This window comes from Panulirus ornatus, chromosome 17 (assembly GCF_036320965.1).
Source record: "Panulirus ornatus isolate Po-2019 chromosome 17, ASM3632096v1, whole genome shotgun sequence".
Taxonomy (NCBI): Eukaryota; Metazoa; Arthropoda; class Malacostraca; order Decapoda; family Palinuridae; genus Panulirus; species Panulirus ornatus.
In genome coordinates this window covers 2,066,100-2,079,706 of record NC_092240.1, presented here as the reverse complement: position 1 = coordinate 2,079,706, position 13,607 = coordinate 2,066,100, and the positions used below count along the sequence as shown (strand labels likewise).

The window sequence follows — 13,607 nt, the reverse complement described above, 5'->3', positions numbered from 1 at the left end:
ACCAGGAACCCAACATCTCTGGCACCAGATCGGTCACACAGCACTGGTGCCTCTGAGGGGCAACTATTATTTACACTCGTATCTTCTCGTCTAACTTCAACTATCTTCGTTCTGTTTGTTTAGCGTTGTATAGCAAACGCTGCAAAGTACGAAATCATGAATAACAGATAGTCGTTAATTATGTAACAAAACCAGACATCCATGTAAGGGAAATTCAGTTTATAAACACAAGAACAATATGAGCCAGAGGAAATCTTGAAGCTTTTCTAGAATCGAAGGACTTCGCTATATCGTCAGTCTACGTAATGGGTTTAACAACAACGTTGACGAGACGTATTTTCAGTACGAAGGCGGCGGGGCGAAGTGGGGGGTGGGGGTGGGGGAATCGAGGCAAACCGGTGATTCGACTGTGTTACGGGGTAAACAAAACTCACGGATGACGTCGCACACACGGGTATAAAACCGCGGGAAGTGGACGGCAAGCCAGCAGACTGATCCCGGCCTTCCTCGAGACACACACACGACACTCCATCTTCAGGAGCTGAGTGAACACAGTCGCCCGTGCCTCAAACTTGGACTTACAGCGGTGATCGCCAGTGATAGTGCAGGATCTCATAACTGTTGACTGAAAGTGTACATCTCGCGTACAACCAGTGACATTACAAGCTTTCATCTTGTGAGGTACTTCGCGCAGCTTCGCATGCCATCACTGAGGATTCTGACCAATAGTTTCAAACCCACGGCTCTCCAGCCACCTGTACCACGTAAGTACCTTGTCTTAGACCTATTCCAGTTAAATCATACTTTACTAGTAAATTGTTAGGAACGTAGCGACCTGTGTTACATGATTTGGACCTGCAACTCCAGATAGACACTAATCAAGTAGCGTAACAAGGCTACCAACTTTCCTACGTTATGATAAAGCAAGATTAATGTTTTCCTTCTTATACAGAGATGGCCGACAGCAGCAGCAGAAGAACCAGCCTGGCTAGCATGAAGTCACTCGAACTGCCGAGGCTGGAGGTGGGCCTCCAGTTCTCCGACGTGCAGCTTCTGGCAGAGAACACCAGTGTCAAAGTGTACGTCGCCAGACGCCTCCAGACTGGCGGAAACGTCGTTCTGAAGTGCGTTCACAAAGAGACCACTAAGAAGGCTGACTTCCTCCGCGAGTTCTGCTACAACTACCACCTCAGTTCTCATCCTAATATTGTCAAATGTTTTGACGAAGCTTTTGAGGCCAGTACCTGTTACGTGTTCACACAGGAACTCGCTCCAGTCGGCGATTTATCAAAGTTCGTCAAAAGAGGAGGTATCGGAGAAATGCGTGCCAAATGTGTGGTGGAACAGATTGCTCAGGCCTTGGAGTTTACACACAATAATGAACTCGTTCATCGTGATGTCTGCTTAGAAAATATCTTCCTTTATGATTCAGAAATGTCTCAGGTCAAGTTGGGCGACTTCGGCAACACTGAGCGGGTCGGAGCCTTCGTGAAAAAGTTGAAGGTTCGGTCACCTTGGGCGCCACCAGAGGTGAGCCTGGCCGTGTACAACGAGGGCTACTATGTCCACAGTGCCCAGGACGCCTGGCAGCTTGGTATCCTTATCTTCGTGTGCCTGACGGGGTCTTATCCCTGGTCTTCAGCCGACATCACAGACCGCCACTACAAGTCTTGGGTGGCCTGGCTCAAGCGCAAGACCACTAAGATGCCACCACGCTTCAAGTGCTTCACTCCGCGCCTTCTTCGCCTCCTGCGACGACTGCTAGAACCCAAGCCGAAGAAGCGCGTCGGTGTGAGGGAAGCATACAAGTATCTGTCTGATACTTGGCTGGTAAACGAAAATAATTCTTTTGGCATGATGGTCGATGACAAGTTATCGAGAATCCTGTCGGAAAGCACACATTCGCTTATCACCCGAGCTGAGAAAAAGCTGTTTGAGCTTCTGCGTTCTGAACTTCACCATCCAGAACCTCAGCCTCAGAAAGAAAACAGAAGACGAGTCAGATTCTCCTTCGATGGGGATGCTGAGGTCATGTCGGACCGTAAGATCAGCGTGGAGAGCAGCTCATCCTTCTTGAGCTTACAGTAATTCTTCCAAGTGACCCGTGATACTTCTGCGACGGAGTACACACTTGGCCTCACCCAGCAAGCGTCATAGGCCGTGTTATCTGTGATATTCAGCATTCAGGGGCATCCCGCCCCGTCTGTGGCTCATTTCTGCATGTGTGCTGTACAGTATTATATAAGTTTACATAGTTCCGAAGTTGTCAGTGTTGAATTTATCTTTATGATAGAAGAAAGTTGTCATGTATGACGTATAGGATTTTGATTTTGTTTTATGAGGAAAGAGATTATGAGTGAAACGCACATCATTTCCATATCTGATTTTGTTTTTCTACTTTGTTTTGCTTGGCTCTCGCTCCACTAGGAAGACATTAGTCAGCATTGTTTGTAAATAATGAAGACATTCCTTAAGGAGAATATTTTCATACTTGACTTTGTATATTTATACACGTCCCTACCTCCCAGCTGAGACCCAAGTCTGGCTGTGTAGTCTAGAGGATTCAAGTGACCAGAATCATAGGGACCTATGTACATAATCCATTACATATCATATCTATGTTAGTTTAGAACTGTGTAGCCACCTAACCTGCTTGAGGTCTTGACTTCTGCCAGATGCCTATTTCTGGCCAAGCAGGTTATGAGGTGCTTGTACTTGTAATATTCATCCACACGTTGGAAGTAAAGTATATCTTGTAGTTATCTTCTTAACTTCTACATCCCATTTTTTATTCTCAGTTAAAGAAAAAACTGTTTCTTTCTATTTATCTCAAACCTCTCCTGTACATTTTAACACAGAACGTAAGTTATAACATCCCAGATTCTACGTTACTGATGGGGTCGAGTAAGACTTCCCAAGGAGGAGGAGGATCACTGTGAGTGGGCACCGTCTGTGCTCACATCCTCACACACGGTGTTGGATCTACTCGGTGTTGGATCTCCTGATTTGATGTAAAGGGTTTGCGAAAGATAATTTGGAATAGGTTTAATGGACTCCTTGCTCTATTCTTTATGTGGATTTCCATTCATCAAACTATCCAGAAATATGAGCATTGAAGGTGTTGTGTATAGATCATATTTTCCCTTCAGTTGTTTATAGAAATTATTCACTGAAGCGACAGGGATTAGGATCCCAAAAAACATCCAAATATGGTGATGTTTCATGAGTGATTTGGTGGGCAAGACAGGGCAATGTGGGGCAAGGCAAGACCGGCTGGGGCAGGACAGGTTGGGGTGAAACTTTGCACCACTCCCCCCATACATATACAATATGATGATGAGTGACAGTGTGGTGTGATTAAAAGAGATGATTTCTCTAAAGTTAGGTGTAAGTCTCTGTAGGATATACCATATGTCATATGATGACCCCTAGTATGTACCATCTGGATCATATGATGTCCAGTGAGATATATCATCTGAGTTACATGATGTCTTGTAGGATATACCATTTCGGCTATATGATGTCCTGTAGTATATAACATCTGTATCATATGTTGTTGCGTAGTATATGTCATATGATGTCGTGTAGTACATAACATCCTTATCATATGTTGGCTTTTCAAAATAAAACCAAACAAGACTCAGAGATGATCATTCTCCTTTTTCTCGGCCAAACACTGGCCGCATTGTATACCAAACTCAGCACAACTGTATTGTAAGGGAAGCAGTGACGTGGGGAAACATGGTCGTGAGGGAGGCATGGTCCTACGGGAAATAGTGTCGTTAGGGAATTAGGGTCGTAAGGGAGGGAGTGTCTTTTGGGAAGCAGGTTTGTAAGGGAAGCAGAGTCATTAGGGATGCAGGGTCGTAAGGGACGCAGGGTCGTTAGAGACGCAGGGTCGTAAGAGATGCAGGGTCGTAAGGAAGGTAGAGCTGCAAGGGAAGTAGGGTAGCAAGAGGACACATTGTAACAAGGAAGGTGTTTATCATTGCAAAACTGTCGATTGATAAGTGTCTAAAGATCTTGAGAATTGTGCACTGACGATGTTTAATGTTGAAATGATTTTAGAAAACTGACCTTGAGTGAGAGGTAGACTAAACCTTATATAACTGACTGAGTCGATCAACGATGTTTACACGTTTTCTAGATAAAAGAGTCGATTCTTAGCTGACTATCATATACTTTGTCATTATATTTCTTGTCGTTTTCCCAGTCTGTATTACTCGAATTTCCTCAGATTCCAGCATCATTTCCCAACACTCTCTTCGCTGTGCCTTTTGCTGCCACACACTGCGTCTCGTCAACTCCCTAAGTCTCCTCTCCTGTGCCAGATACTCATCACCCCAGATTCATTTCTGTGTCCTCCCCATGATTCCACCGTCTCCCCAGACCTTCCCAGACCTTCCATGACTTCTTCATTTTCCTCATCAACCTTTTCCTCCTCATACGTCAGCCCCAGCATCCCGTTGCTTGGTTACTACGCCAACGATATCTTAACCTGCGAGTATGAACTTCTCTACCTCACAGTACTGACCTCCTCAGCACCCCGCCCAGCCCTACACGTCCTATTTGATCTGTGTCGCTGTCAGCAGCTGGAGGATTATGCAACACAAGCTCATACTGTGAGCGGTAGCGCAAAAGGATTACAGAAATCATGAAGGGTCTTTGTCAGACTGTGTGGGCAGGACTGTCTCATCCTAGACGTCCCGCAGGAACAGACGTCAGGGTAAACACCCGGAACTGGTCACGGGTCGTTAATAATCCTTGATATGTTTTCATTGGTTATATCATACATCAACTGGGGCAGAAACTTCACCCGCTCATGTCTGCCATCTTATAAAAAGAATATTAGTTTACTGATTAGGTCCTTGACTCTCCAGTGCATTAACGTTTTCTTTATGTCGACAACATTAGGAAGCATATTTATTTTTCCTGTGAGGCGACCCAGCGGCCACTCACCTTCCGCCGTTGTAAACATTACTCTTGCCAGAGCTTCCACTTGTCGGGCGGCTGCTTCCTCCTCTGTTTATTGGCCTCGTCATCCACCTGGCAGCTACCGGAAAAAAAATCCCGTCAGTGATCTCCTCGGTTATAGTAAGAGAAGGCGTAGCGAAAAAAAAGAAGAAAAGCAGGGCGCAGTATATTTACAGCCATTGGGTCAACGCTCGGAGTACTGAGAACCGGTGGCCCATGATGTCAGCAGCTCAGGGAAAGTTGCCCTCAGAACCATAAGTCGTCTGGCGCCACCATAACCCCGCTGGCTTGTTGCGAGGTTATCAACCAATGTGATCTTACTGTTGCATCTTCTGCCATGGATATAAGTTTTCAGCGGCGCTATTGTCGTATTTCAAGTACAGGATTATGTACTTATGTAGTTCCACGTAGCTTTACTACTCACAGTTATTGTAGGAGTTTGAAGCGCTTTTGGTAATGATTCAGAGAAGAAAAAATATTGAGAACAAGATGAAAGGACTGTCATTAACGGCTCGACACGTCTGCAACCATCTCAGGAGCCGGGTGAGGTGGTTGAGACCGCCGTGATGGCAAGCCAACACAATCAACAGACTCACCCCGTGCCATCTCTGACCCACTTACCTTTTAAACTGCTCTTCCAAATATATTTAGCCGTACGCCTAAGTTTCGTCAGGAGGTTGTGGTTAAGAACCAGACGTGCGCTCTCTTAGCAGCAGCGACCACTGGCGCCCTGGGTATGATGGGAGATATATCACAGGGGATGTTAAGGGAGGGTGAAAAAGGAGGAAATGCTTCCGAGAAAACGAAAGAAAAGGAAACATAAGGGAGGTGTATGGCGCCTGTCAGGCAAAGGCTGTTGATGTCACTAAGCCTGCCTTTGATGATGGTCAACACGGGAGTTCCATATGTTGTTATCCTAAGAAAAGTTTTTTATTGATGATGCTGAAGGTGAAAACATGGTGGTGATTGATGCAAACGAGAGAGAGAGAGAGAGAGAGAGAGAGAGAGAGAGAGAGAGAGAGAGAGAGAGAGAGAGAGAGAGAGAGAGAGAGAGAGAGAGAGAGAGAGAGAGAGAGAGAGACCGAGTTTTATATAAAAAGAAACCCTGAATTAGATTGACCGTTGTTTCCCTATACAAACTTTATGGAAACCAGCCACGCGAGGATGGACCGTTATGACACCACCTTTCCTCACACAGCGACACTTTGATATTCCATTCCTACTTTCGACTTTCCCTCTTCCAGAGGAACTCCAGGGACGCACTTGATCGAAGCTGTGCCGAAGCCTCAGTCTCGACATGAGCACTCAGGAGATTCGTTAAGGACTGTCCACCAGGGCTGTGTTCCTGGACTTCAGGCGTGCCCCAGGACGTTGTCCACAACTGAACCTTTGAAGGATGAGAACAGTTAAAGTGGCACTGCGTCGTTATCCAACGTGAGAGAAAAGTAGTAGATCTTAACTGTGTGAGTCATGACTGAGGCCAGGCTGGGAGACGGAGGCAGCTGGAGGCCACCCGGTATGACGCCTCCGACAAAGAACTCTGCGGTCGTTGTGAGGAGACCATGTTGATAAATATGTCCATTAAACAGTCTTTAACCTCCGATCTTTACTAGTATTTACTTTGATGATTAAGGGTCAACGGACGATCTAGCTTCCACAAAGAGCATGGTATACCGGAGTTCCTGATCAGTTTACGAGACGTTTACGTGTGAGATTTAGTTTCATTTATGAGACAAACAATTTTCTTGACCACAGATGTCTTGACTTCCAGCCAACTTTCGTATGTAACCTTTCACCAGGATACCCTCATCTCTGATCAAGATCTCCACACGCCAACCTTCTATATGGCTTGTACAATTCTGACATAATTTGAAATCATGAACGTCAAATAACTTCACCAAAATAGAATCTGATTTCTTATAATATAGCCATAACATAAAAAAGGAAAGCTTTGATGGTGAAATGGCCCGAGTCAACAGTGAACAAGAGAAAGCTGTCACTGCAGTGTTCAGTGAAACTAACTCCCGTGTCGTGATGGAAGAGTTTACCGATTAGATCTTCACACTTGGCGAGAGGAAGATCAGAGAAGAGTTGCAAACACTGATTAGTGCAAACAATGAGGTTGTGCAAACAGTTTACTCTTTAAGAATCGAGTTTATTTCTGTCAAGTTTAGCTTGTGGTTGTGGACCCGGGGACAGCCGCAGCTCGGCCTGCCAAAGTCAACACTCACCCCAGGCCAACACCACCTCACCCACTCAATGTGTTCTATTGTCTGTATTGCATCGTTCATTACGGTACTTATCATAACAATTTACCCTAAGTTGATTACTCTCAACCGAGCTCTTCATATATGTATTGTTCTTTTCAAAATAAGATATGTTATTTCAAAATAAGATATGTTATTTCAAAATAAGATATGTTATTTCAAAATAAGATATGTTATTTCAAAATAAGATATGTTATTTCAAAATAAGATATGTTATTTCAAAATAAGATATGTTATTTCAAAATAAGATATGTTATTTCAAAATAAGATATGTTATTTCAAAGTATTACGGTAAATGATTCATGCGTTCATGGATGTATTATTGTAGTTCATAATTACTGGGCCAACTGCACAGTGTAGTGTATATAGTGCACCAGGAAAGTTTTGGAGGCTTCTTTGGTGTGCAGTCACGAATATCTACAAATACGAATGCACTGCACACACACACACACACACACACACACACACACACACACACACACACAGCACACACACACAGACACGCAGACAGACACAGACACACATACACACATACACACATTTGCCTCTCTCTCTCTCTCTCTCTCTCTCTCTCTCTCTCTCTCTCTCTCTCTCTCTCTCTCTCTCTCTCTCTCTCTCTATTCGTTGATTTATTTTTCTGGCGCTAGTCGCTGTCTATCTTGTTCGTACGTACATATACAAGGACCAACGTAGATATACTTCTATTTCAACATAAGATCCTAAACACTTGCACAGTGAGGACCCGCGTGTCTCCTGGAAGACGGTGCGTCAGCCTTACTACGAGACCTGCTACAGCTCAGATCTGTGTTGGGTTCGTAGCTACACCACACGGTTGCTGACGATACCCTTGGCTTAACTGGTTCCAGTACATTGGTGTATCATCTATAGAGAAAACATTTATATTTGCATCATTCATCGATATTTTTGTCGCCAAAATATCTAAGTATCTAAGTTAACGTAATTGAAAACTTTGGTGAAAAGATTCACTTTTTCAAGTGTTTCCCAGAGTGTGGAGTGAGGCGTCATGCAACATAGCCCATCACCTGGCCACGCACACGGGACTGGCTGACGTTATATACAACACCAGTGGTGGTGATGGTGGAGGTGGCTGTGGTGGTGATGGTGGGGGTGGCTGTGGTGGTGATGGTGGGGATGGCTGTGGTGGTGATGGTGGGGGTGGCTTTGGTCGCGATCATGCTGACAGTGATGGAGATAATAATGCTGGAGAAGTTGGTGGTGGTGGTGGGAATGATGCTGGTGATGATGATGATGTTGAAGGTGATGATGTGAGTGGATGATACACATAGTTATAGTGGTGATGGAGGCGGCTGGTGTCGGGGAAGTGTTTCTTGTGGCGTCTGTCGTTGTAGTGTGACGTCATGAAGCACCGGCTGGTTCTCAGTACCTCGAGCGCTGACCAGACTGATGCAAATATACCGTCAAGTTACCATCCCAAGGACGAGCCGCTGTCGTGCTCTATTCCCAGGAGTGAGGTGCCCTCACTCCTGGCCTGATGAACACAGACAACTGTACTGAACATCTGGTAACGACGATGTTTAACATGTAGCTATACCAAACATCTGGTAATGACGATGTTTAACATGTAGCTATACCAAACATCTGGTAACGACGATGTTTAACATGTAGCTATACCAAACATCTGGTAATGACGATGTTTAACATGTAACTATACCAAACATCTGGTAATGACGATGTTTAACATGTAACTATACCAAACATCTGGTAATGACGATGTTTAACATGTAGCTATACCAAACATCTGGTAATGACGATGTTTAACATGTAGCTATACCAAACATCTGGTAAGGACGATGTTTAACATGTAGCTATACCAAACATCTGGTAACGACGATGTTTAACATGTAGCTATACCAAACATCTGGTAATGACGATGTTTAATATGTAGCTATACCAAACATCTGGTAATGACGATGTTTAACATGTAGCTATACCAAACATCTGGTAACGACGATGTTTAACATGTAGCTATACCAAACATCTGGTAATGACGATGTTTAACATGTAGCTATACCAAACATCTGGTAACGACGATGTTTAACATGTAGCTATACCAAACATCTGGTAATGACGATGTTTAATATGTAGCTATACCAAACATCTGGTAATGACGATGTTTAATATGTAACTATACCAAACATCTGGTAATGACGATGTTTAACATGTAACTATACCAAACATCTGGTAATGACGATGTTTAACATGTAACTATACCAAACATCTGGTAATGACGATGTTTAACATGTAACTATACCAAACATCTGGTAATGACGATGTTTAACATGTAACTATACCAAACATCTGGTAATGACGATGTTTAACATGTAACTATACCAAACATCTGGTAATGACGATGTTTAACATGTAACTATACCAAACATCTGGTAATGACGATGTTTAACATGTAACTATACCAAACATCTGGTAATGACGATGTTTAACATGTAACTATACCAAACATCTGGTAATGAGGATGTTTATCTCCGTCCTGGGAAAGCCATCAGGTGCCGGAGCGCACATAAAGTGGCACATGCTCGGAGGCCAGATGAGGGAGAGCCATTTATATCAGAAAGTCTTGACGACTCCACCATTCGTCTAGGATCACCGTCAGGTCTGCAGAGGTCACTACGCTTGTGCTGCATTACTGATGGTTTGAGGATAATTTGTTACACATACGTCAGGAGGGAGTGTTCAGGACGCCCCGTTAGTGTCAGAACATTTGGGTCATCCATGATAAAAAGCGGAATATATTTACTTATGATCTCGAACACAATGGTACGACCACAGGGTATAATGGTATGATATATGACATGACTCCAGGCTATCACACCCAGAGGTCGTGCCGTAGGTCAAAAGGTTATACTCCAGGGCCGTACCGTCATGCTCAGGGATTTAACAATTAACATATTTTCTCTGCAGGAGACTATATGAAGTGTTTACCCTACCATCGGGACTGGATTAATGTAGTCAGCACTGATGGTGGACATTATCCACGCGTCCAAGAGGATAGCAAGCTTGTGGGCCTCTTTTTCATCATCTTCTTCAGGTCTCACGAACGCATCTTGCTTGTCGATCTTTGTGAAACATTGGCTGAGGTCCTGCTGGGCGACGCTTAGCCCGAATATACAGTCATGTCAGTCACCAGTGATGTCACCACCTCAGGATGTGGCCCTACCTAGAGACGATCACTTTTAAATGGAAGGGTGGCTGAGGTCGACACATGTACGAGAACTAAATCTCCAAATACGTGTAGTCTGACTTGCATCAAGACTACCATGTGGAATAAAAGTTGTATGTGAGGTGCAGGGAAGCCGGGGAGAAAGGAGATTTCTTAGGATCAAGTGAAGGGTGCCTGTGTAGCACCATGTGCAGGGTGCCTGTGTAGCACCATGTGCAGGGTGCCTGTGTAGCACCATGTGCAGGGTGCCTGTGTGACACCAGGAGGAGGGCGCCAGTGTGGCACTAGGTGGAGGGCGTACGTTGATTCTCAGTACCTCAAGCGCTGACCCAGCTGATGAAAATATACCCGTCAGGTTACACCACCACAACGCTACTGTTCAGAGCATCCAAGGACGGAACACTGGGGCATTCTATTCCCAGTAGAGGCGCGTTCACTCCTCACATTATGAGTCCGAGTAACTAGTGCGACGAACATCTGGTAATGATCTTCCCGGCCATACTGGGAAAACCATCAGAATGAGGGACTGTGCGTAAATTGGCGGATGTTCAGGGGACCAGCTGAGGCGATCCATTAATATCAGAAATTTTTAACAGTTCTCACAATCGTCTTGGATCACCGTCAGGTGTGCAGAGGTCAGGGGGCTTGTACTCTACTTTATGAAGGTTGAAGAACATTATTTGTGCATCAGGTACATCCAGAGAACAGTTCGTGAGTGTCTAAGCATTGGGGTCACCCATGATAAGCAGACCATCATACCCAAGGATTATACCGACGTACTCAAGGGTCGTACTGCCATACTCAGAGGTCGTACCGTCGTACTTGATGGTCGTATCTTTGTTTCTAAGGAGTTAATTACCATCAATTTTTGTTGCAGAAGCAACAGAACGTGTTTACCCGACAACAGGACTGGCTTGTTACGTCAGCAGTGACAACGAACATGATCGACGCAACCAGGATGAAGACACCTTCAGACCACTTCTTATTATCATCATCATCACCAACATAATTTCTTTTTGTTGTTGTTGTTGTTGTTGTTGCTGTTGTTGTTGTTGTTGCTGTTGTTGTTTTTGTTGTTGTTGTTATTGTTGTTGTTGTTGTTCTTCTTCTTCTTCTTCTTCTTCTTCTTCTTCTTCTTATCGAAGTTTGCCGCATTATCTGCTAGTCACACTTCATCTGAACGCGTAGTAAAGTCAGTCAACTGCTTAATATGAATCTTTCACGTTGAATTCATTTAACCTCCTTAATAATCGAAAAGGTGATTGAGGTGAGCATAAATATTTCTATCGAGACTTTGATATCATCAGCAGTAGGAAAAAGTAAACCTTCGAATGAAGAAATGAAAGATTTATGTAAAAATTGGAAAGTCGGACGAGAGAAGGCAACTTAGGGTGAGGTGAGGGACGGTAGTGGAAACGCCGCCATGTGGAAGGAGGGCGCGACACGGGGAGCGGTTGACAGTAGGTGACACTAAGAGGCCAAGTCTCTGAAAGAAGATGACACTAAATGGTGCACTGTCTGAGAGCAGGTGACACGAACTGGTGAAGACTGTGACACGAGGCGACACTGTGTCGTGATACAGTGTGCGGGATAGCACATACTGGAGAAGAGTGTGACAGGAGGCGAAAATTGTGTAGAAAATGATGTGAGAGGAGGAGACTCTGCGTGGAGATGACTAACGGAAGGTAGCACTGTGTGGGGATGACTGACGGGAGGTGGTACTGTGTGGGGATGACTGACGGGAGGTGGCACTGTGTGGGGATGACTGACGGGAGGTGGCACTGTGTGGGGATGACTGACGGGAGGTGGCACTGTGTGGGGATGACTGACGGGAGGTGGCACTGTGTGGGGATGACTGACGGGAGGTGGCACTGTGTGGGGATGACTGACGGGAGGTGGTGAGACAGTAAGACAATGTGAGTATGAGTCTGAGGGTGAGGGGATACCAAGTTACGAGGAGCCTTAAAGATGAAGCAATAAATGATGATGAGTCTGAGGCGGAGTGTAGTGCACCAGGTGGAGAGAAGAAGTGGAGGTGGAGCTTTTGAGGCCAGTGATAGGGAGGAGTCTGAGGTAGGAAGGTGTGGAGAAAAGACATAAAAGAATAACTTCAACAACATAGGAACTGTGGGGAGGCAGCTCAAGTGGTGATGAGGCAAGAAAGAAGAACTGACAAGGAAGCAACAAAGGGGAAATGACAGTGAGGTTATTTTAGCTCCAGTCATCGTGAGGGGAAATCCTTCACTACGTATGATGCAGGTTTTTATTTGTGCCTAAAATGTTAACTTACATAAAGCTCTTATCTAAAGCAGTATAGTTCCACTTTATTAATATCCGTAAGGGCGTTATTTTCGCGTTAAACCAATATAAAATATGAGTCTACATGACCGTGTGCTCATGTATACTCATCTTGGTTTAGCTCGAAACTTAATGTCATTTCAGTTATGACTCAAGTAGAAATATATCTTGTATACAACTTTCCTTTAGTGTAAACATTACGTTCTGAGAAGATGACGAGTCAGTTTGTATATGACAGTGATATCGGCCGTCTACTAGCATCATAGTTACTGTCTTTGACACGTTTCCCCAAACATGGTTCCCAGCAGCTGATGCCATCTGGGAGATACTACCATCTGGCATCTGTTAACATCTGGCAGTTAATACCATACCAACTAGCAGCTGTTGATATCTGGCAGCTGATGCCTATCATCTAGCAGCAGTTACACTCAGTTTAAGCTCTCAGTGTAGTAGCATTTATCACTTGATCACTTAGTGTTATGCGATTTCACAATGCCATGACTGTCAGACACTTGGCCATAAGGCTTCAGTAGGAACATAAGACAGTAAGATACCATTATTTCTCTACCTCCATCATGTCATATCACGTCATAGATCGTAATTTTGTTCATCCTGTCATTCTTACATAATGTCAATATTCTATTTCTACACACAATTCCTCACTATTATGTGACCTTACGAATAAGTGACTATTAAATAATTCATCATCTAGTCAGCTTCATACTTATATCATTTGTGCACTGACCTGCTCTACCGGGAAGTCATATAACACTTTAAATATCGTTGGGTCTTTTCAAATGGCACAGACGTTCGATAGTGTCCCGCCCGGGGTTGGAAATGAATCCAAACCC

The 13,607-nt window shown here is 44.4% G+C and overlaps 1 protein-coding gene across 1 annotated transcript; it reads left to right on the top strand.

The window, feature by feature from the left end:
* The first annotated feature begins 485 nt into the window (after positions 1-485).
* On the top strand, positions 486-3,639 carry LOC139754457 (serine/threonine-protein kinase meng-po-like). The gene is made up of 2 exons (XM_071671731.1): positions 486-764; positions 953-3,639. The coding sequence occupies exons 1-2, from the start codon at positions 701-703 to the stop codon at positions 2,086-2,088; spliced, it is 1,200 nt and encodes a 399-aa protein (XP_071527832.1). The 5' UTR covers positions 486-700; the 3' UTR covers positions 2,089-3,639.
* Positions 3,640-13,607: the final 9,968 nt, after the last annotated feature.

Coding starts and splice junctions, on each gene's coding strand:
- LOC139754457 (XM_071671731.1), top strand. CDS start 701: ATGCCATCACTGAGGATTCTGACCAATAGTTTCAAACCCACGGCTCTC. Junction 765..952: donor TCTCCAGCCACCTGTACCAC/GTAAGTACCTTG, acceptor CTTCTTATACAG/AGATGGCCGACAGCAGCAGC.